This window comes from Cervus elaphus, chromosome 14 (assembly GCF_910594005.1).
Source record: "Cervus elaphus chromosome 14, mCerEla1.1, whole genome shotgun sequence".
NCBI lineage: Eukaryota > Metazoa > Chordata > Mammalia > Artiodactyla > Cervidae > Cervus > Cervus elaphus.
In genome coordinates this window covers 62,259,006-62,282,276 of record NC_057828.1, presented here as the reverse complement: position 1 = coordinate 62,282,276, position 23,271 = coordinate 62,259,006, and the positions used below count along the sequence as shown (strand labels likewise).

At 35.9% G+C, this 23,271-nt stretch overlaps 1 protein-coding gene across 1 annotated transcript in view; it reads right to left on the bottom strand.

The window, feature by feature from the left end:
* Window positions 1-23,271, bottom strand: part of AXDND1 (axonemal dynein light chain domain containing 1) — a 71,350-nt gene that overhangs the window by 35,823 nt on the left and 12,256 nt on the right. Inside the window, exons 9-18 of the mRNA XM_043924309.1 lie at window positions 22,684-22,805; window positions 18,525-18,665; window positions 17,733-17,837; window positions 12,237-12,357; window positions 8,086-8,187; window positions 7,075-7,238; window positions 5,718-5,793; window positions 3,408-3,642; window positions 1,970-2,171; window positions 1,088-1,181 (exon numbers count right to left, since the gene is read on the bottom strand). Of these exons, the coding sequence (XP_043780244.1) occupies window positions 1,088-1,181; window positions 1,970-2,171; window positions 3,408-3,642; window positions 5,718-5,793; window positions 7,075-7,238; window positions 8,086-8,187; window positions 12,237-12,357; window positions 17,733-17,837; window positions 18,525-18,665; window positions 22,684-22,805 (1,362 nt within the window). The remainder of the gene's footprint in view (window positions 1-1,087; window positions 1,182-1,969; window positions 2,172-3,407; window positions 3,643-5,717; window positions 5,794-7,074; window positions 7,239-8,085; window positions 8,188-12,236; window positions 12,358-17,732; window positions 17,838-18,524; window positions 18,666-22,683; window positions 22,806-23,271) is intronic.

The window sequence follows — 23,271 nt, the reverse complement described above, 5'->3', positions numbered from 1 at the left end:
TAATCTTATAGCATCAAAATGGAGATGTATAGAGAAGTATATAAAGGTACTTTCTAAATAATCCTATATCATAAAAACTGAATTCCATAATATTAAAAATTGAGACTATAATTCCCCAGAGATAATCCCCAATAGTAAACTGAGTATCTTATCAAAGAAGGTGTTAATGTAGCAAGACCATAAAACATCAGCAATGTTGGAATATCCTTTCTTACTTCAAAGAAATATTTATTGAGTCTCACTATGTGACAGGTACTCTCCCACCCTTTTTCTTCTTACTTCTGGTTGTGTTCTAAATCAGAAATTTCTCATAGGTCTGGTGATCCCCTGTATCCATATTTCCAGTCTTAACATATTTGCTCCTCAACTCTTTGTGTTTCTATATTTACAACATGCTCACAGACTGATATAATGCTTCATAAGTAACATTCCCATATAACACACTGATCTCTGCCTTTCAAATTCCTAATTAAAGCAATATTAAAATTAGCTAAATTCTTTTTATCAATTTTGTAACATCGAATATTTGCATATTATATTTACTTATAATAAGAGACTCCTGTGTAAATTTAGATTATAATTAAGACTAGGAAGTGGGAGTAAATATAATAAACTAAGACATCCACTGGAAATTATTACTTCATGTTGTGATAGTTAAGAAGTCCACAGGTTCAGTTCCTCAGAATGGCAGGGCAATTCCCTATTCTAATAAATATAAACCAATTGTATTGTAGCATTTTGTCTTTCTTCCTAGAAACACATTTCAGTCATCCCTTCAGCCAGTCAAGGGCACCAACATAAATCCTTAAAATGATTAACACTATTGAGGGAAAATTTTTTTCAGTATACTGAGTAAAGATAGTAACTGGATCTCAAAAACTTTTGATCATTGCTGAAACTTCATTCCAAATGCAGTAACATACCTCATTTAAAAATCCACTGAAAATCATTTGAGTAATTATGTCAGATCCCATTTTGCCCTCCCAATCACCTACTTCAGTTGGATAGCCATGACATGGTTTTTTTCCTTGAAGAAAACTCACAGCCAAGGCAAAAAACAATCTAATAAATTCCTGCAAGTACATACTTGGCGCTGAAGTTCCATGTTACCATTGTTAATCTCACTGCCTATCTTCAAAAGCCATTGTTGAATCATGTTAAATATATGTGTTTGTAGTTCCCTGAAGGGAAAAACAAGTAAAATAAAGGTAAGTGCCTTACTTAAGAGTATAAAAGTAAATATTAGATAAAAGAAAGAGTTTCATTTGGCTGGGCCTAGTAAACTTTGGTGTGGACAATTGTTTGAGAACTCAGAGAAAGGTGAATCAAAGCCTTAAGATATTTGGTAGAACGGCTGCTCACTGACAACCTTCCTAACCTCACCTCACATAGGTAGCCAGTTGTGAATAAGGTAGACCTTACCTTCAGTGTTAGCTCTCTACTGTAAAAACTCACACTCACACCCTTTACATTCACTTCTATACCTGTGAGAACACAGGTATAGAATTCACAGGTGTGAATTTTAAAATCCTCTCAAGAGATCAACTTTCAACATGACAGTGTGAAGAGAAAAGGTGACCCACTCTCTGGTGAAATTAGTAAAATTACTAAAATAAAACAAAACATTGAAAGCCTCTGGAAATGGTTTTAAGGACAGACAGCAACTGAAGAAATACATATTCAAGACAATTTATGAAGAGTCAGTTGGAAAGGCAGGAGTCCAGGGTATTTGAACCAAAACTACTCCTGTTCTTCCCCTTCTCAGCTCAGTGAGGCATAAACTGCGCTGTAGATCACTGTAGTTAAGAACCCAGGACTCACTCACCCTCCAGCCCCCAGTCAGATGGCTTTCTTCCTGAGAGGAACAGGATGTCAAGATTTCTCATTTGATCCCAAATACCCATTACTGAGGCTAAGTACTGAGAAGTGGGGACTCCTTTCTACCCATGAGATAGCTATGAGAACCTACAGGCCGGAATCCAAATCTATGTACTGCGGAACAGTGCCAATAATGTATAATAATGAATCCAACTGAGACTTCATCTCATTAATTTTTTCATTAAGTCCCTCCCATTCTTCAAGAAGCAGGTCAGGAAACTCCAGGAGGCTTTCCAACTTGAAAGAACAGAATTCAAAAGAACTAATCAAACTTGGAAGAATTTTAGAGGTACCTGGAAAAATGAGAAAATCATTAACTTTTGGAAGTAGTTATAAGTCTACTATTTCAACAATAAATTATTAGATACTAATGGGTAGGGGCATATCTTCTTTTAGTTTCATATTACTCTACAGCTTGCCTAGCAGAGAATCTTGCAAACAGTAGTTCCTAAACAAATATTTAGTGAATAAAAACTATCTAATCAGTGCTTTTCTAACTGATGGACTATTTTCATTGATGATAGTTTTTACTTTGTCCTATCTTCTTGGTGGACAATGAAATGCATTAAACACAGAAACCACGAACTACAGTTTCTGTTAAAGGCATTCACTGAGTTATCCTGTTAAGAAGACAATGATGAAAAACAGCTTCTTCATGATTACAGAATAGTTAAAACAGAAACAAAAACAGATAATAGTTCTTGAGTCATTTTTTAGGTCATTGTTCAGGTTTACATATAGTTTTGGTCTGCTGCTGCTGCTAAGTCGCTTCAGTCATGTCCAACTCTGTGCAACCCCACAGACGGCAGCCCACCAGGCTCCGCCATCCCTGGGATTCTCCAGGCAAGAACACTGGAGTGGGTTGCCAATTCCTTCTCTAATGCATGAAAGTGAAAATTGAAAGTGAAGTTGCTCAGTCGTGTCCGACTCTTAGTGACCCCACGGACTGCAGTCTACCAGGCTCCTTCATCCATGGGATTTTCCAGGCAAGAGTACTGGAGTGGGTTGCCATTGCCTTCTCCGAGTTTTGGTCTGAATAAGGACCAAGTCTAGATCCTTATTTTTGATTGATTCACTGTGACATCGTGGCAAAATACCCTCTCCAAACAAATGGTGGTGGTGGTGGTTTAGTCTCTAAGTTATGTCCGACTCTTGTAACCGCATGGACTATAGCCTACCAGGCTCCTCCGTCCACAGGATTCTCCAGGCCAGAATACTGGAGTGGGTTGCCATTTCCTTCTCCAGGGGATCTTCCTGACCCAGGGGGCAAACCCGGGTCTCCTGCATTGCAGGTAGGTGCTTTACCGTCTGAGCCACATTAAACTCATCAAATGGTATATTTGAATAGATGCATTGTAATGAATTATATCTCAATAAAGTGATACTCAATGCTTTATTTTGCTTGATTTTTAAAACTAAATGTATTATTTTGATTTTCAATATTAATTGTATTGAAACTAATAATTAGTATTAAAATGCCTCATACTGTCAAACCATCTAATTATCTTTACCATTGTTTTTTTCCTTACCATTATCCCCATTTATTCTTATTTCAAATTCTTTGTAGAGTCTTGCTATATTTTTCAAAATTTCCTCCATGAGCTTCTGCTCTGGTGGTATATTTCCCTCCATACTTTTATGGCGACCAAATATCCCAAGCCCAATATCTGTCCAGTTTTCCTGTAACCGTTTAATAATCTTGAGAGAATCATATTTTGACACTAGAAGATCCCCAGAAAATTTGTCTCTGTCTTCAGTCAACATCTGGAGAGTGAAAGGGGGATGAGGAAATTAGTACATTATTCACTAATGATTTCATCAAAGTCTACTCAGGTGACTCCCAAATATTTTGGAGTTATATATCTTATTTGTCATATCATTTCCTCATGTGACATACATTCTATTTTCAAAGTTAAAATGAATTTAAATTAATTTTGATACTCTATAAGATAACCCATAGTTTAACAGGATGAAATAATTATATTCAATTCTATGTAGGTAAAAATATTAGTGAGAAGCAATTAAGCCTCAGAGAGCTGAACATGTTTAATCATTATTTGCTTTGATAAGGATATAATATTTGTTTATATGATCCCCACTACACTGGGAAAGTCCTAGAATGTATAAGTTTTCATTTGTTTGTTTAACCCGAAGTACAAGTGATATACCTGACATATCAATAAGTGTGGAAAAAATAAGTTACAATTTATATATAAAGCTTGCTATTATTTCAAGATTCAGATAATGTAAACAAATCACTCACACTTATTAGCAACCAGTATTGGAAAGCATTGTAGCAGAGCAATTAAGAGACAGACCCGGCCATTTACCATTTATAGGTAATTAAGGCAAGTTACTGAACATTTCTAATCTTCAATTTCCACATCTGGAAGATGGGGGATTACAGAACCTGCATCAGGTGGATACTATGAAGATAAAGTATAATAACATATGGAAAGCACCTTCAGCCTGACAAGTTAATGAATGAAAATTACTACTATTCCTACTAAAAAAAAAAAAAGCACGATTTTTTTCAATTTTATCTATGCAATGTCAAAGAGATAAACATTTAAAAAAATAAGTCACTAAACTAACTAAATTGTATGTATGACAACAAACATTTTCAATTCTGCTCAAATCATTCCAAAATAAAAGAAAATGGTTTCTTGGGATTGGATGAGATTTCATTAGGTCATGAGTTTGATGTTAACATTTGGAGGAATTCTTTGGCCACCTGATGCGAAGAACTGACTCATTTGAAAAGACTCTGATGCTGGGAAAGATTGAGGGCAGGAGGAGAAGGGGACGACAGAGGATAAGCTGGTTGGATGGCATCACTGACTCAATGGACATGGGTTTGGGTGGACTTCGGGAGTTGGTGATGGACAGGGAGGCCTGGCGTGCTGCGGTTCATGGGGTCACAAAGAGTTAGACACGACTGAGCGACTGAACTGAACTGAATATTGTATTTTCTCTTGCCAGACTACTGTAACAGGATAGCAATTTGACTAGCAAAATGAAACCTATTTTCAAAGTTTGAACCCTTTAAAAAGACGTTATTAATAAACAAAGTGTGTTCTATACATACAATGGAATATTATTCAACCTTAAGAAGGCAGCAAATTCTGATAAATGTTGCAATGTGGATAAACCTTGTGGGTATTAAGCTGGAGGGAATAGTCAGTCACAGAAGGATTAATTCTGCATGATTTCATTTATATGAGGTGCCTGAGTAGTCAATTTATAAAGACAAAGTAGAATGGCGGTTGCCAGGGGCTGGAGGGAGGAGGAAATGGGAAGTTACTGTTTAATAGGAAGAATTTCAGTTCAGGTAGATGAGAAAGTTCTGGACATGGATGGCTGTGATGGTTGCACAATAATGGGAATGTACTTAAGGCTGCTGACCTGTACATAAAAATGATGTAAATGGTAAGGTTATGTTATGTATATTTTACCACAATTTTTAAAAAGATGTTATTAATTTTTAAAGTCCAATGTGTCCTTAAGACAAAAGCCAGGTACATGAGAGGCACAGATGTTGTTTATGTCTGACAGTTACATGCGAAAATCAGAACTATCTTAATTGCCACCCAAGTGTGTTTTCCTAATCTTTTCACTGACAACCTAACTTTATTTGACCCAAAAATCTAAAAAATAGAACTGAGAACAGAATATTTAAGAGTATTTTTAAAAGCCTCTGTAGTTTTAATGTTTTCCTTGCCATTCATAAAACCTAGTATAGCATTTTTAAAGGATGAGATATGATTCAGTTGTAGGTAAGGAGTGACAAGTTTGCAAATAGCATTTTGATTACCAAGTTGTTTGCTAGAAAGTCTTACCATTAGCCACTGCTTGAAGTCTGGAACGACTGATTCAAGTGTCTTTCGTCTATGGGGGAATAAAATGTCTCTTTCACTGAAAGAAGGAAAAAGAGCAAGAGTGTGGCCTCAGGACAAGATATAAACAAAGAAAATCATGAATCCACAAATAATACAACAATTAATAATATACTTCTCTCTAATGGTTTTCCCAAATGCCTTCCAGGTTCAGCCTCTCCCTCACAAGCATTCATTTTTAAGTTTACAAATACAATATAAATTCAGATCATAATCAGACCTGAGGAAGCAGGTTACAGGGTCAGAGGCCATGACAGTATTAAAAAGGGTAGCCTCTGGGTCCTCAACATCCAAAATTATGCCATCATAGGAATAATTCCTGCTGAACACAGTGGCCAAAGCAATATATAAAGAGAAAGGAAGCCTAAAGAATAATTAAGACTCAACACTTAGGTCAGGAGCCCCAACTTCTGGTAATAAAAAAAAGGGGGGGTTTCCTTTAGTATCTTTTGAAGCCTCACAAGAAGAGAGCTCTTGATAAAGTCGTCCCTGAGGAGAAAGGAGAAGAAAGCCGTTGCCACCTGTGCTCCTCTCCCAGCTGAGAGTCAACAAGTATTAGAAGTTGCGCAAAGGCAGCAGCAACCAGCTTGAATATATGCCAGCTTCGGGGGCCACTTCCCAGTCTACTAACCGGAACACCTCTTAGAGGATATGAAAAACTGAAACAACTCTGCTCAGTTTGACATGGAAATAGTACCTAAATGTGTTTCCTCAACAGACAAAGCATCTTAAAGTTAAAAAAAAAAAAAAAAAAACCAACTTTAGAAAACATTGAGTCCAGCCTGCATTTAAAGTATAGATTCCCACTAACCTTGGCTATGATTTAGTCAACCAGCCTCCACTTAACTACTTTAATAGGCAGCTTCTTCCATTGCCAAATTTCTGTTACAAAGTATGATAGCCAATCAAAACCAACCTCCTAATAACTGCCAGTCATTGATTCCACTTCTCTCCACATGCACTATGCTACAGAATTTGCAGATGGATCCACATATGAAGTGCACCAATAGACATTAAGTTGACTTGATTTTAAAAAGAGAGTAAAGAAAAGAAAAAGAGTTGGATTTCAATGGAAGCAGCAGCAGTTTGGTACAAGGATCAGTATGATCAATATGATGTAAGACCATTCAAGCTCCTAGCAGGATTGTGCCCTTGTACGGGCAGCTGGTTACCTCACCAAAATCAATGTCAGAGTAGTTACAAGGTAAAAGAGAAATGAGATATAAAGAGAGAAAGATCTGGACTGAGTTATCAAACATGATGTCATATAATCAGAAAAACAAGATTCTTGAAGACCCACGTATTATTTCTGAAGAACTGTTGCCATCTGACAAGGCCATCCTTAATACTTTGCAATCTCTCCCTTGTAGCCTCTTCATTTCGCTCCACTTCCTGTTGAAATTTATTCACTAAATTTCTCCATTTCTGTGTCAACTTCTGCAATAGTGCAAGGTCTGAAGTGTCCTAGATAAAATGCATGGAATTGAACCACTTATTCATTTATCCATGTAACAAATACTTACTAGCATGCACCAGGCCATTATTAATACTGTTAATACTAGAGACATTCATAGAAAATGGATCCAAAAATTGAACAGATATTCCCCTTTCAAAATATCAGTGACACTATTATATAGTCCCTTTGGTGGTGAATTTTTCCACAGCAAAAAAAAAAAGAAATTAGAATCAAGATTTTTTTCCTTTACAACATGAGCCCAGTTTCCTCACAGGACTTGGCAGGTTGGGCAGCACATTCGAAAGAACAGGAATTTCAAGGTTAAACAGAACCAAATGTAAATCCTATTCATTTATTGGCTTGGGGGATATTATTTAATTTCAGATTAATTTTTCTTTTCCAAAAAATAAAGACCCAAATATATATCTCACAGGATTGTGATAAGAATTAAACAAAATGACTAGTGTAAATGATTTGACTCTAGAAACATACTAAATGCCACTTCCTTTCTTTGCAACCTAATGCGCTCACTGAATTTGCCCATCAAATTGCATAGAATATATCGATAATCCAATTATTTCAATGAACATAGTTAAATTTTTGTTAAGCACTATAACTCTGTAAGTAACATCTGCAGTGTTGACATAAATAAATTGCTCAAATTGCTCAAATCAGAAGACAAATAAAAAGAAGAGCCTTTATTCACTTTTCCTTAGGTTTTTCATTCTGCCCCCAATAAAGCACAAATATAAACTATATTTCAAATTAAGTCTATAAACTAACAAAGGCTTCTTGCAGTTTCACCCTCAATAGGTGAAGTCTCTTTTTCCATGACTCAAGTGAATTGAGCTTTACCTTAGATGATAGCAGTACGATGAAATGCTTAGTATAATTATTCCAGCTTTTTTCATTGAGGTAAAGTCTTTTAGCCAACAGGACTTTATTTCTTTCAATTACCTATTTTTAGAAATTACTAAAATTAGGAACCTAAAACATTAGCAAACCATTATAATTTATTAAACCCAAATCAATTTCACATATCAATTTTTCATTGAATCATTAATTTGATCACAATTCTTTTTTAAATCATGAACTAATTTGAATCACAAATCCATGTTTTCTAAAACTATTGAACTGGAACCAAACTGAACATGGTATACAGCAGAGGTTTTCAAACAATTTTATCTCAAAACTCCTTTACACTTATAAAAATTATTGAGAACACCAAAGAACTTTTATTTACATGGATTATATATATTGCTATTTATTGCTTTGGAAATTAACTAAAATTATCTAAAATATACATTTGTTAATTCACATAAACATTAATAAACCCACTGTATTTTTAAGTTTTTTCTGAAAAATAACTATGTTTTCTAAAATAAAACTTGAAAAGAACATACAGTTTCACATTTTACAAATCTCTTTAATGTTTGCTTAATAGAATAGGGCTGTATTTTCATTTGTTTTTGAATTCAATCTGTTGTAATATCCCATACCATGTAGCTTCAAGAAAAAGCCAATGTACATTCATATGAGAACGAGTAAAAAAGGCAAATATCAACAGTGTTACAATGAAACTCGTTTTGACCTCGTGAAGGGTCTTATGGACCCCCAAGGGGCTCTGTGGACCATACTTTGAGAACCACTGATATACTAAATCACTTATATAGTCATTCAGTGAATAACTGACTATTCAAGACACTGTGTGAACAAAAGAGACATAGTCCTTATTTTCAGGGAGTTGACATTATAGCTGTTATTTCCTATTGTTCTTGTTCAGTCGCTTAAGTTGTGTCCGACTCTGCAACCCCATGAACTGCAGCACACCAGGCTTCTCTGTCCATCACTATCTCCCTGAGTTTGCTCAAACTCATGCCCATTGAGTCAGTGATGCCATCCAACCATCTCATCCTGTGTCGCCCCCTGCTCTCCTTTTGCCCTCAGTTTTTCCCAGCATCAGGGGGTCTTTTCCAATGAGTCAGTTTTTCACATCAGGTGGCCAAAGTATTGGAGCTTCAGTTTCAGCATCAGTCCTTCAGTGAACATTCAGGGTTGATTTCCTTTAGGATTGACTCTTTGGTTTGATCTCTTTGGTCTCTTTGCTGTTCAAGGAACTCTCAAGAGTCTTCTCCAGTAAGCACAGTTCAAAAGCATCAATTCTTCGGCCCTCAGGCTTCTTTATGGTCCAACTCTCACATCCACACACGACTACTGGAAAAACCATTGCTTTGACTAGACGGACCTTTGTTGGCAAAGAGATGTCTCTGCTTTTTAATACACTGTCTAGGTTTGTCATACCTATTCTTCCAAGGAGCAAGCATGGTGATCTAATACAAAGCCCCACTAGTTCAAGGTATTCCTCTATAGAAATCTCTTACCAGTGGTCAGTTAGTTCTCTACTATTTAAATACTTCTAGATGAGGTAACTCCCTTGTTTTTTTTTTTCTCCTGCTGAACATACTAGTTCCCAGATTTGTTTAATTTTTCTTTTAAATTAAGGTATAATTGAGACCCTGATGCTGGGAAAGATTGAAGGCCGGAGGAGAAGGGGACGACAGGATGAGATGGTTGGATGGCGTCACCGACTCAATGGACACGAGTTTGAGTAAACTCCGGGAGTTGGTGATGGACAGGGAGGCCTGGCATGCTGCAGTCCATGGGGTCACAAAGAGTCGGACACAGTTGAGCGACTGAACTGAACTGATGTATAATATTACATGTTTCAGGTGTACAACATAGTGACTGACGATTTTTAAAGGTTATATTCCATTTGTAGTTATTATAAAATATTAACAATATTCTTTGTGCTGTATAATATATCCTTATGGCTTATTTTTTTACACATAGTAGTTCATACTTCAATTCCCTTCCCCTACCTTGCCCCTCCCCCTTTCCCTCTCCTGACTGGTAACCACTAGTTTATTCTCTCTATCTGTGAGTCTGTTTCTTTTACAGGTTTGTTTCTTATATATTTACTGTCACAATTGTTTCTCTGGACATATCAATGTCTCTTTTAAAGTTCTGCATCAGAATAGAACTTTCATGTCATAGATGAGATCTGACTATTCTAGAGGAAAGTGGGACAGCATTTTGAATGTGTTTAGGGTCATAATTTTCTGTTAATATTGTAATTTCCAGATGTGACATTAAGCAATCAACCAGGAAACACTGAATACTGTATTGTGGGACATTGCTATAATACTTGCCTAAAGCATCTTGTCATTGTCTACAGGCTGCCATATTTCAATTCAGTTGTTATCTTGGGTACCAAAGTATTAAATAATAGAACCAAAGTGACTTATCCAGTGATTGTAATACAGTTACATCATTTAAAAAAAAAAGAACCACTTTCCCTAGTTTATTAACATCTAATTAAAGTTGAAAGTTTTAACACATTCACAAACAACAGAAATAGAATACCTGCTCATACTCATAGGTTCTGGTGAAAAAAAGAGCCCTTGACTGGGCAACAGGCAGGTACCCAATAGAGGAGAAACAAGAGAAAAAAATATAACTTCTTCTTTTCAAGGCTTATAATAGAATAGTTGCATTATTCATCAATTAAACATATATCTTCATTTCTAAAGATTTTGTCTACATGAAAACAACCTCAATGTCCAATGACAGATGAATGGATAAAGAAGATGTGGTATAGACACACACACACAAACACACATATGTCCACTGGGATATTACTCAGCCATTAAAAAGAATGAAATGCCATTTGCAGCAACATGAATGGACCTAGAAATTGTCATACCAAGTGAAGCAAGTCAAACAAAGACAAGTATCTTATGACATTGTTCATATGTGGAATCTAAAAAAAAAATAATTGTACAAAAGAACCAATCTACAAATAGAAATAGAGTCACAGATATAGAAAACAAATATGGTTACCAAGGGGGAAAGAGGGGATGGGAGGGATAAATTGGGACATTGAGACTGGCATATACACACTAATATGTATAAGACAGATAACTTGTAATGACCTGTATTGGAATAGGATTTTAAAAAGAGTGGATACATGTATACATATAACTGATTCACTTTGCTGTACAGCAGAACTAACACAACATTCCAAATTAACTATATTCCAATACAAACTAATTTTTTTAAAATAAATATTTACAAAAATTTTTCTGAAGATGTGATGTGTATATATATACATAATGAAATACTAGTCATTAAAAAGAATGAAATAATGCCATTTACAGCAACATGGATGGACCTAGAGATTATCAAAGGCTTCCCTGGTAGCTCAGCTGGTAAAGAATCCACCTGCAATGCAGGAGACCCCAGTTTGATTCCTGGGTTGGGAAGATTCCCTGGAGAAGGGACAGGCTACACACTCCAGTATTCTTGGGTTTCCCCTGTGGCTCAGCTGGTAAAGAATCAGCCTGCAATGCAGGAGACCTGGGTTGGATCCCTGGGTTGGGAAGATCCCCTGGAGAAGGGAATAGCTACCCACTCCAGTATTCTGGCCTGGAGAATTACAACTGAGCGACTTTCACTTTCCCTTTCAGAGATTATAGTACTAAGTGAGTCAGAAGCAAAGACAAGTAACATGATATCACTTACATGTGGAATTAAAATAAACACAAATAAACATATCTACAAAACAAAAATATACTCAGAGATATAGAAAAAAGATCTGTGGTTGCCAAGGAAGAGAGTCAGGCAGGGAAGGACTGGGAGTTTGGAATTAGCAAACATAAACTATTATATGTAGGATGGATAAACACTAATGTCCTATACTGTATAGCATAGGGAGCTCTACTCAATATCCTGTGATAAACCATAATGGACAAGAAGATGAAAAAAGAATGTCTATATATGTATAGCTGAGTCACTTTGCTGTATAACAGAAATTAAATACAACATTGTAAATCAAGTACACTTCAATAAAAATTTTAAAATAAAACAAAATTTTTGTCTAGATTATTGAAAATTATAAAATGAAACTTTATCTAGCCAAAAAAGAAGTTGATTTCAGAGGAAACAACCTTTACAGATAATTCATATGTAGCTGAGCTCCAGATATCTCTTTCCACCATTAACTGTTTAATATCACTCTCCATCCTTTCTCTTTGTAATGTATATAGGTCATGATATTCTTCTACAATTCTAAAAGAAAAATTAAGAACAGATACATAAATACATATCTCAAAAAAATAACTTTGTTCTAAAGTAGGCAAATTGTTCCTTTAAAACTCATCATAAGGTAATTATGGCATAATTGCTGGATATATTAGTAACATTAATATACAGGGAAATAGAAGAAAAAATATTCAAATTTCATGTATAAATCTTACAGAGGTCTTAAGGAAAAATTTAATATATTGTTCTCTGCTCTAAACACTTTTCATCATATTCTTCTTTATTCTCTAGAATTTTCACACTGTGGTATTCCAGTGGTATAACAACATGACATTTAATGAAAAATTCTAAATACATGTAGTAGTAATACAGCTGCTTTTAGCTTTTTTTTCTCATTGAATTTAGCATTCTTTTTTTTTTTTTTAATTTATTTATTTATTTATTTTTTCAGTGGGTTTTATCATACATTGACATGAATCAGCAATAGATTTACACGTATTCCCCGTCCCGATGCCCCCACCCACCTCCCTCTCCACCCGATTCCTCTGGGTCTTCCCAGTGCACCAGGCCCGAGCACTTGTCTCATGCATCCCACCTGGGCTGGTGACCTGTTTCACCATAGATAATATACATGAATTTAGCATTCTTTACTGAGAAGATACAAAGGCACAAAGCCCAATAATTGTGAGCTATATTTTAAAATTATATATAATTAGCATAAGATTTAAAGAAATTCTCTACCAATCAAAAGCTTAAGTTTAATTAAGTACCTTTATCTTAAATCTTTTTTCTTCATGTTTACGAAAATATATCTTTTCCTTCTAACTGAATTATAAGCCCTTCCAAGATTAAAAAGAAACACAGAAATTATAAAGTGATTGGTAGCTTTTCACAAACCTTTCAAAACACTTCCTCCTAAAGAATATTAGGACTTCCCTGGTGGCTCAGTGGTGAAGAATCTGCCTGCCAATGTAGGAGACGCAGATTCTATCCCTAGGTGGGGAAGATCCCCTAGAGAAGAAAATGGCAACCCACTCCAGGATTCTTGCCTGGAAAATTCCATGGATAGAGAAGCCTGGCGGGTTACAGTTCATAGGGCCTCAAAAGACTTGGACACGACTTAGCGACTAAACAACAACAACAAAGACATTAACTTTTCTGAAAGAATAAAAAGCCAGTGACATAAAATTCTTCTGATTTCATTGAAAGCCATTAACCACCACCATCAGTTCCTAAAGCCTCCTTCTATTTGGAGGCTTTGACTTGTTCAAACTGCAAAAAAATAAATCACCACAGATGTCATGCAGATGAATATATACAAAAAAATTCAAAAAGCTATATAACCTTAACAGCTACACACTAAAATTAATGCACTAGCTATGCACTAAAATTAATGACCCTTGTTTATAACAACCAAAGAAAAAAATGCAGAAATAACCTTAATGTCCAACAAGGGACTGGCCAAATAAAATACATAATGTAGCTCTCTGATGAAAATACTCTGTTGCTAATTAAAGATCATGTTCTTAATACTGTACTACATGGGAAAAATTTTTGTGTAAAACATAAAACAAGAAAACCCAAATGATAATGGTCTATATTCAGCTTTATATGATTTTTTTAAAAAATACATAGAAAAAAGAAAACCATATTGAAACAGTAATAGTAGTTAACTCTAAAAGAATTGTGAATGTTCTTTATTTTCTTATTTATGTGTGTCTGTATTTCCAACAAAATAATCATTATAAAAATATTACCCATAATTTCTAATCACATGTAAAACATGAACCATCCTACTTCAGAACTATCAATGTTTAAAGAAGGTGAGCCCTTTTCCCTCTCTTTTCTTCCCCTTCTCTTTGATTTTAGATGTTTTGTTTTTATAATGGACATCAGCACAAAAGAAGGTCTAGCTTATTTTTTTAATTCATTCAACAAATATCTGTTTAGTGCCTGCTATATCCCAAGGAATATTCAAAACTAAACAAAAACTAAAAATAAACTTTGCCCTTATAAAGTTTATTTAAAAGAGCTAATGAGTAAATTAAAGTAAAACATACTATATTAAGTAGTGATAGTGCTGTGGATAAAAATAAGTCAGATAAAGGGGATTAAGAATAAGCAGTGTATTACAATTTTAAATAGAGGGGTCAGGAAAGACCGTATTGATAAGACATTTGAGCAAAGGTCCAAAAGGAGGAGGGAGGAAACCATACAGCTGTCTGGGGGAGAAGGAATCCAGGACCTAAAGCAGGCCACCCTAGTGTGTTTAAAGAACAGCACAAAGACAAGCAGATTTAGAATAACGTAGAAGTCAGAGAAATTCTGGTAGGATGAGTCCTGTGATTTTTTTAAAATGGTCTTTTACTGTAAGATAGAGGTACTGAAGAATTTCGAATGGAGAAATGACATCATTTGAGTCAAGTGTTAAGAGATCACGCTGGCTGGTGTATGGAGAACAGACTCACAAAGTGTAGAGGTAGAAGTAAAAGGCCATTTAGAAGTTTATTGTAATACCCTAGGCAAGAGATGAAGATGGTAGTGAACTGATACACAAACACACACACACACACACACACACACACATAAAACTGAATCACTTTGCTCTGCACCAGAAATTAACACAACACTGTAAATCAAGTATACTTCAATTCAGTTCAGTTCAGTTCAGTCACTCAGTCGTGTCCAACTCTTTGCGACCCCATGAACCGCAGCACACCAGGCCTCCCTGGCCATCACCAACTCCCGGAGTCCACCCAAACCCATGTCCATCAAGTCGTTGATGCCATCCAACCATCTCAACCTCTGTCGTCCCCTTCTCCTCCTGCCCTCAATCTTTCCCAGCATCAGGGTCTTTTCAAATGAGTCAGCTCTTTGCATCAGGTGGCCACTTCAATTAAATAAATAAATAAATAGAAATTGGCGAGATGAAAGGAACCTGTAAGGGATATCAATAAGAAGGAGCCAAGAGTAAAGTAGTAGGAAAACTAGGACAGCATAATATACTAAAAGACATTGTTTTAAGTAAAAGCAACTGGTCAGTTATGACAAATGCTGCTGGTGAGTCAAGCTAAATGAGAATTGAGAATGGGCCTTTGGATATAATAATATGGAAGTCACTGGTGACTCTAACAAGTACAATTGTCAGGTGGAATGGAATGGTTGAAAGCCTGATTGGTGTGGGTTCAAGCGATAATGGGAAGACAGAAAGTGGAGAAAAGAAGTATCACAACCTTTTGAGAAAGTCTGTTGTAAGGGGAACAGAGAAATGGAGCCACAGCTAGAAGGGGATTTGTCATCCGCAGAGACTTGGAAGTTTTAGGTATGGTTTTTGGGTCTGGGGAAGAGGGTTTTTGTTATTATTGTTTTTAAGATAAGAGCAATTGCAGCATATTTGTATACTGGTGTGACTGATCAAGTAGAGGGAAATACTAATGATACAGGAGAAAGAGGGAATATTTGCTGAAAATATCAAGAGTAGGTAAGAGCGGATGTAACAGGACATAAATGGAGAGACTGACCTTAGAAAGGAGACAGTTTATCCACAGTGAGAGAAGGAAAGAGGGAATGTATGAGCACAGATGTAGGGGGTTGGGGAGATGTACAGAGAACTGAGCTCTCTCTTCAATTTGCTTCTATTTTTTAGAAAGCAAGGTCATCATCTCAGAAAGAGGATGGAGAGGTAATATCAGAGATAAGAGGATAAAGGACAGAGTATAAGGTAGTTATTTACTAAGATAACAAGGATGACTCAGCTGAAGAAAACAGTAGTACATTCAGTGGACAAAAAGTGATCAAGATCCCCTCTCATTCTAGCAAGTGATAAAACAGAATACAAGTCAGAAAGTTATTTTTGAATTTATATTTTGTATAAATTTGTGTTTTTCTTGACATTTATAAAATATGGTCACTCTTTAACATGTTAAAAAAAAAAAAGCAAAAGATAATGCTGGATTAAAAGGCACATAGAATAAGATACAATGGATGGTACTAGATTGGGTACTGGTTTGGACAACTCAATGTAAAATTCATTTTGGGAATAATTAGGAACATTCAAATAAGAATTGGGTTGGGACTTTTCTGGTGGTCCAGAGGTTAAGATTTCATGCTTTAAATGCAGGAGTCCCAAGTTTAATCCCTACTCAGGGAACTAAGATCCCACATGCCACACAGTGCAGCCGAATAAATAAAGTTAAAAAAAAAAAAGAATTGGGTAATTTATGAGGTAAAAATTTGCTGAAACAGGCATGGATTATTGACTGAAAAAACAGGCTAACAGTATGTACAACACAATTTTGGTTTAAAAAATGCACATACACACATGTACATAGAAAAAAGATCCATAAGAATATACACTAAGGTATTTACGGTAATAATCTTTAGGGAGTGAAATTGTGATTTTTTTAAAATTTATTTTTGATTGTATTTATTAATTTTCTTAAAAGGCACATGTACTGTTTCTATGATAATACAATAATATTTTAAATCAACTAAATAAAAAATTAAAATGCAATCAGATGTATCTTTTGATACATACCCAAGAGCTTCCTAGTAATCAGAACTCTAACAGAAAATGAAACAGAAGTTAGAAAACCACAGCCTGTGGGTCAAACCTGGCCCATCGCTGTTTTAGTATAGCCCATGAGTTAAGAACTTTACTTTTACATTTTTTTATGTATTTGATTTACTTTTTAATAGCTTTCAGTGGTTAAAAAACAATTGGAGAATAATATTCTGTAGTAAATGGAAATGTTATAAATTCAGATTTCAGTGTCAGTAAATAAAATTTTACTGGAACACTGTGATGTTCTGGTATTGTCCTTGGCTGCTTTTGCACTACAGTGGCACACATTCACAAAGCCAGAGTTGTATTAGAAACCATATCTCCCCATCTGGCCCTTTATAGAAAAAGTCGGCTAAGTCCCTGAAATAGAATAACATTAGGACCTCAGTAGAGTCACTAACATCTAAAAGAGAACTAGACTCACGTTTACTAACTACTAACTTGGAAAATGCAAACAAAAACCAGATACATTTTCATATTTGTAAGACTATAAAAGATATGGGCAAAAGGGAAATCTCATACACTGATTAGAGGATACATCGTTACAACTACTTTGGGGAGTATTTGGTAACATCTAGCAAGACAAGGCTAGAATATGCCATGACCCAGTAATTCCACTTCTAGGTTTTACACCCTTGGAAAACTTTCATACAAGGAGACACAAGATGTGTATTACAACAGTGTGTGGAAGAGTTAATATGTACAAAGAGCTTTATGTATATTAACTCCTTCAGGAACTGCTATAATTTACAAAAACTTCAAATTCTTCTAAAAATTTTATTTCTTGAAAGAAGATGTGAAGCAAATATGACATAATGGCTAACATTTGGTAACTCACCTGGCATTCTTTTCAGCATCTAAAACAGCTTGTGCCAAATCTCTATGGGCCTTCTCTGCTTCCTTTGTTAATTTTGTATCATGTGCCCGAACCAGACACAGTTCCCTGAAATAGAGCAAGCCAATTTTATAGTCATAGCTGAAGATTTTGAAAGTTTCTGCCTTGGAAATCAGATTTATACTCAGGAATCTTCTCAGTTATCATGCGTATATCTCTGCCCAGTTTTTCTACCCTATAAACCCAGGCAAGAAATCTAGTGTTCATTCAGGTGAACTCTAACCAGGTTTAGCAATGGAATCAGACTGGCTAGAACAGGCAGAAAGAAGATGTGGAGAGCTCTCTAGAATGGAGTGAAGGCAGATGCTGGCAGCCAATGCCTTAAGGCTGCTCTATCCTACCCTCTGGCATGTCTATTCTATTGTCTTCATTCCTGCCACTAACATCTTGCCACAAGGTTAGCCAATCACAAAATGTGATAGCTATTATACACACTGCTTATTCTCTTCAGGATTTGTACCTTAACATCCATAATCATGGCACTGCTCTGTAAACCAGATTAAGAAAAGCACCTCTATTTTGGAAGGAAGAACAAGAGTCTTTTCCCTATTAAATATACACAGAGCCCTAGTTTTGTGTTAGCCTATGTAACTCATGTCTCTACCTCTCTATCTAGGCCTTTCTGTTCTCTCGCAAAAAATGAAATGAGAATAAGAGAGTCCTTTAATCATTCTACTTTCCCTGAGTATCTTTTACTCTCTTTAGAGACAGGGCTTTGATAAGCACAGTTTTCACCTGGTCAGTTCCTCAATAACATTCTTAAAATTGTACAATTCTTCTAAAATGCGCTGGTCCATCACTCGCTGAGTTACCATGTCTTTGTAGAAGTCAATCATCTGCCGGGCAATTTGGTCAAGCATTTGTACATACCGCTCTCTATGAGAAAAAGGAAAACAAGACATCAAGCAGAAAGGAAAAGGAGCCAGAAAATACGTGAGAGAGAAAAGTAATTCTAAGGAAAGAAATAGTGAACAGACACTCATAAAAGCTATACGCGAAGAACAAGCTAGAAAAAGACCTAAGCTGTGAATTCTTGCCATGCTCATGAATGAATTTTGAATGCCAAGTGAATGAACTGTGGAGAATTTTAACCAGAGTCATAATTATTTGGAAAGTAATGGCTAAGATGTAAAACAAAATAACAACTTCTTTTATTTCTTCTTTTAATTCAGAAACTCTATGAAGATAAAAACTATGTCTTACATATATATACATTTACGACATCTGACAGTATCTTGAATACAGTGGGACTTTATTTATAAATAGTTAAATTCATGAATAAAACCACTTTTCTCAAATTAACCGAAATGTTAAAGGACACCAACTGTAAATCCCTAAGTACAATAAGTAATTTCTCTTGCTTCTGAACAGCATCAAACAAAATATTTGGAAATGATTCTAGATGATAAACTATGAATACCATAACTGAGAAGTCTTCATTTATTTTAAAAGTGATCTAGGTATTATATTCTAACAACTGAGACCCTAGGATTATAATATCTTTGAGTTGGAATAATCATTTAGCTGAATCTCTCACCCACTGACAAAAAGAATTATCCAGCCCTTGCTTAAACACTTAAAGGGACAGGGAGTTCATCAGCCCAGTGTGCAGCTCATTCATCAGGAAGCATCAATTTTTAAAACACTTTCTTTAGGGTTTTCCCTCATGGCAATGTAGGAACAACATACTCTGAAGGGCTTTTCCATTAAAACACAACTATAGGATGAACCTAGAGCCTATTATACAGAGTGAAGTAAGTTAGAAAGAGAAAGACAAATACCATATATTAATATATACATATGGAATCTGAAAGACAGTACCAACAATCCTACGTGCAGGGCAGAAAAGGAGATGCAGACATAAAGAACAGACTTTTGGACACAGTAGGAGGAGGAGAGGATGGGATGATTTGAGAGAATAGCATTGAAACACATACATTACCATATGTAAAACAGCCAGCCAGTGAGAGTTTGAGGTATGACACAGGGGACCCAAAGCCGGTGCTCTGAGACAATCTGGAGGGACGGGGGGAGGAGGGAGGGGGAGGAGGGTTCAGGAGGGAGGGGTTACATGTGTGCCCGAGGCTGATTCATGCTGATGTACAGCAGAGGCCATCACAATATTGTAAAATAATTAGCCTCCAATTAAAATAAATTAATTAGTTACAAAACACACACACAATTATAATCATGATAAAGCATACTTTCTGACGTATTACTTGGCTCGCAGAAAGAAACACAAGCCTCTAGAGGTGGGAAAAACAAAAACAACAGCAACAAACTAAATACAGTAAGCGAACAATGGAGTGGGAAGTGGTAACCGGTAAAAATTATTCACTAGGAAAACTCAAGATTAGAGGTGGCCCAGTAAAAGTGCTAATGTTGGGTCCCAGAGACTAAGCCTTGGGCTTTCTTCAAAGTGGGCAACCTGGGTGTAGGAGGAAGCCAGGATTCCAGAAGAGAAAAAATGCAAATCATTTCTTCAGGAAGCATCCATCATTTATACCCTGAGGATTTCATGGTTAAGATTAGCTGAATTATTAGTCACATAAACAGAGACTGGAAAACACTCATGCAATTAAACCATCATGAATGAGACTTAGAAGAAACAAAATGGAAAATAAATAATGAACTGATTCATGATATACATGCTGAAGTATCTAAGGGAAGTACACTGATGTCTGCCTTTTACTTTTAAGTACACAAAATTGATGGACAAATACCAGGATGGCTAGATGGACAGATAAGCGATAAAGCAAGAAAAGTAAATTAATGGCAGAATCTAGATGTATGTGTGCTTACAGTAAAATTCTTTCCATTTTTATGTGTTTTGAAAATTCCCATAAAATATTGGAAAAAATAACAACCAGAAGAAAAGTCAGGTGCCTGCATCCAAAGATAAACATAATGTCAACCAAAAATAATTACTGTGGTAGCCCTATTTCTGTGAGTCTTACTCAGCTTATAACCAATCTGTCAGTTATTCTTCCCCTTATAAAAAATAGCTATTATGAACCTCTGTTTCATATGAAACCCTCCCTCTACAGCAACAGGCCTGGGAGACAGTTGCATGAAAAGCAGGCACACACACAAGCTGATCAGAAAGACATAAAGCAGAAAACTAGTGACAAACAAACGGACAAGCAAACAGCTAGGGGCTGACAGAGAGTATTTCTGGGGCATTCGAAATACTGGTGTCACGATTTGCTGGGGCTATCTATTGGATCCTTACAAAATCTTGTGAAACAGGGAGGACTCTGTAAGATACCAGCCTGAGGACAACAGATGTCTTCCTCATCGAAGGTGAGCCCTAGCTCTGCAAAAAAACTCCTACCACAACAAAACAGTGGACAGTAGATTACACTGAACCGACAAAGTGTTTCACTATTCCACAAACACATCATGAATGCTTCCAGCAATCATCTTGAAACCTCATTGTTTATCCCCACCTACTTTGTATTAACTCCAACTCTACCTTATTCTAAATTCTCTAGGCTTCAGCCCTGTGTGCTGCTCAGTCGCTCAGCATGTCCAACTCTGCAACCCCATGGACTGTTGCCCACCAGGCTCCTCTGTCCATGGCAAGAATACTGGAGCGGGTTGCCATTCTCTTCTCCAGGGATTGTCCCAACCCAGGGATTGAACCCAGGTCTCCCACTGCAGGATTCTATACCATCTGAGCCAGCAGGGAAGCCCATTTGAAGCCCTATTCTGATCCTGTTGCTAGCACTTTGAAGTTAGTATTTTTGACTCCCTAGTGTCTGACTCAATTTTTGTTAAAGAATTCTGGCTTTGATTTCCCTATCTCTTTCTGTCTAGACTTTCTGGAACAGGGCCCCACCCTATTTTGGCCTGTAAAAGCTAACTCCGAAAATCAGCTGGAAGAGTTCCACTCATATCAATTTCTCACTAAAGGAAACTTTGGACACACAGTCATCTAGTTCCTCTCCAACTGATTCCTCATCTGTCCTTCCTGACTTTGTTCTTAGAGTGACAACTTAGCCTTTATTTTTCCCTATCCTCATTCTAATTTGGCATTCTGCAGCTCTTGATGGTGTTCCAACAACTTACTCCTTGGTATTCTAATCTTAATCAGTCTCCTATTAATGGCTTTGTTTCTAGTTAATGAGTACTGTCAGATAGGCACACTCTGTTTCCACAAATCAGACAGTGGACAAATAGGGCAAATGTATACTGTTAATTCCCGTTCAGGAGATACAGATAATCAGAGAGATCTAATCATTTGCCTATGGTTCCATGGCAAGTAAGCTGCAGATATGTAATCAGAACCCAGTATTCTACTAATTCCTTTCAGTTTTTGGAAAGTACCATAGTCATAAGAAGAAGAATTATAGTACTAATAGTATTTATAATCATAATCTATAATAATCATTCTTTTTGAGCACCTACTTCTGTGCTCTTATTTAAACCTCACCACAATTCTATGAAGCATTTTAATGCTTGACCCATAGTAGACACTCAGTAAATATCATTTACAAGTGAATAAATAGACAAATGAAAATTTTCACATAGCTATTATCTTCATTTACAGATAAGAAAACTAAGGTATAGATTTTTACCAAAGTCATACACCTAGATGATGATTTAAAACCAGACTGGTCTGTCTTCAGAATCTATCTTTTTCCACTTTTTCACACGGCATTTCAATTTATCATAAAAGAAGAGGGTGTCAAACATCCCAACAGAAATCAACTTAAGGAAGTTCTCAGATGATATACTTTTACTATATAAAGTAGAATAGAAATACACTTGGGTCCCTTATTATCAATAGAATAGAGATATATATTTTTGTGATTTTCTGAAAAACAGATATAAATATAATTCTAATACAAAATTCAGGAGGAAACTGCGATACTCCAGTAACAGCTCGAACCTGATTTTAGACAGTAGTTCTCCTCTATCTGCACAGTCCACACTGACTTGTCGAATCAGTTCATGAAATACTGTGTTATAAATGGTCTGTTCCTTCTTCAGTATATGAAGCAGTTTGTGCATCTGGCAAAAGATAAGTAAGATAATCAATATTTATTATAGTCTTGCCAGTAAAAGACATCTTAGGGGGTAAGCACTCTGAAGTTTTAGTGTAAGTTTTTGAAATACCTAGATTAATTTGTTCACTTACACTTTTCTTTATAAATATAGATAAAAATGATACATTAATAAACTGTCTAATCATGTACCTCTTTATGATGCACTGAGAAAGTCACAATATTACTACTATGTTATACCTGCCAAAAATACAAAGCCTGAATTGAATAGTTACACATCAGACAAACCAGAATTGAGGAACATTCTATAGGTATCAAAGTTAAGAAAACCAAAGAACAGTTTCAGGAACATGACAACTAAAAGTACTGAAATTCTGAAATAGGGAAATAGCTATAAAAGCTATTATAGGTATAGTTAATAAAATTTGAAACTTGAAAATGAACTATATTACATAATATTATCATATCAACAT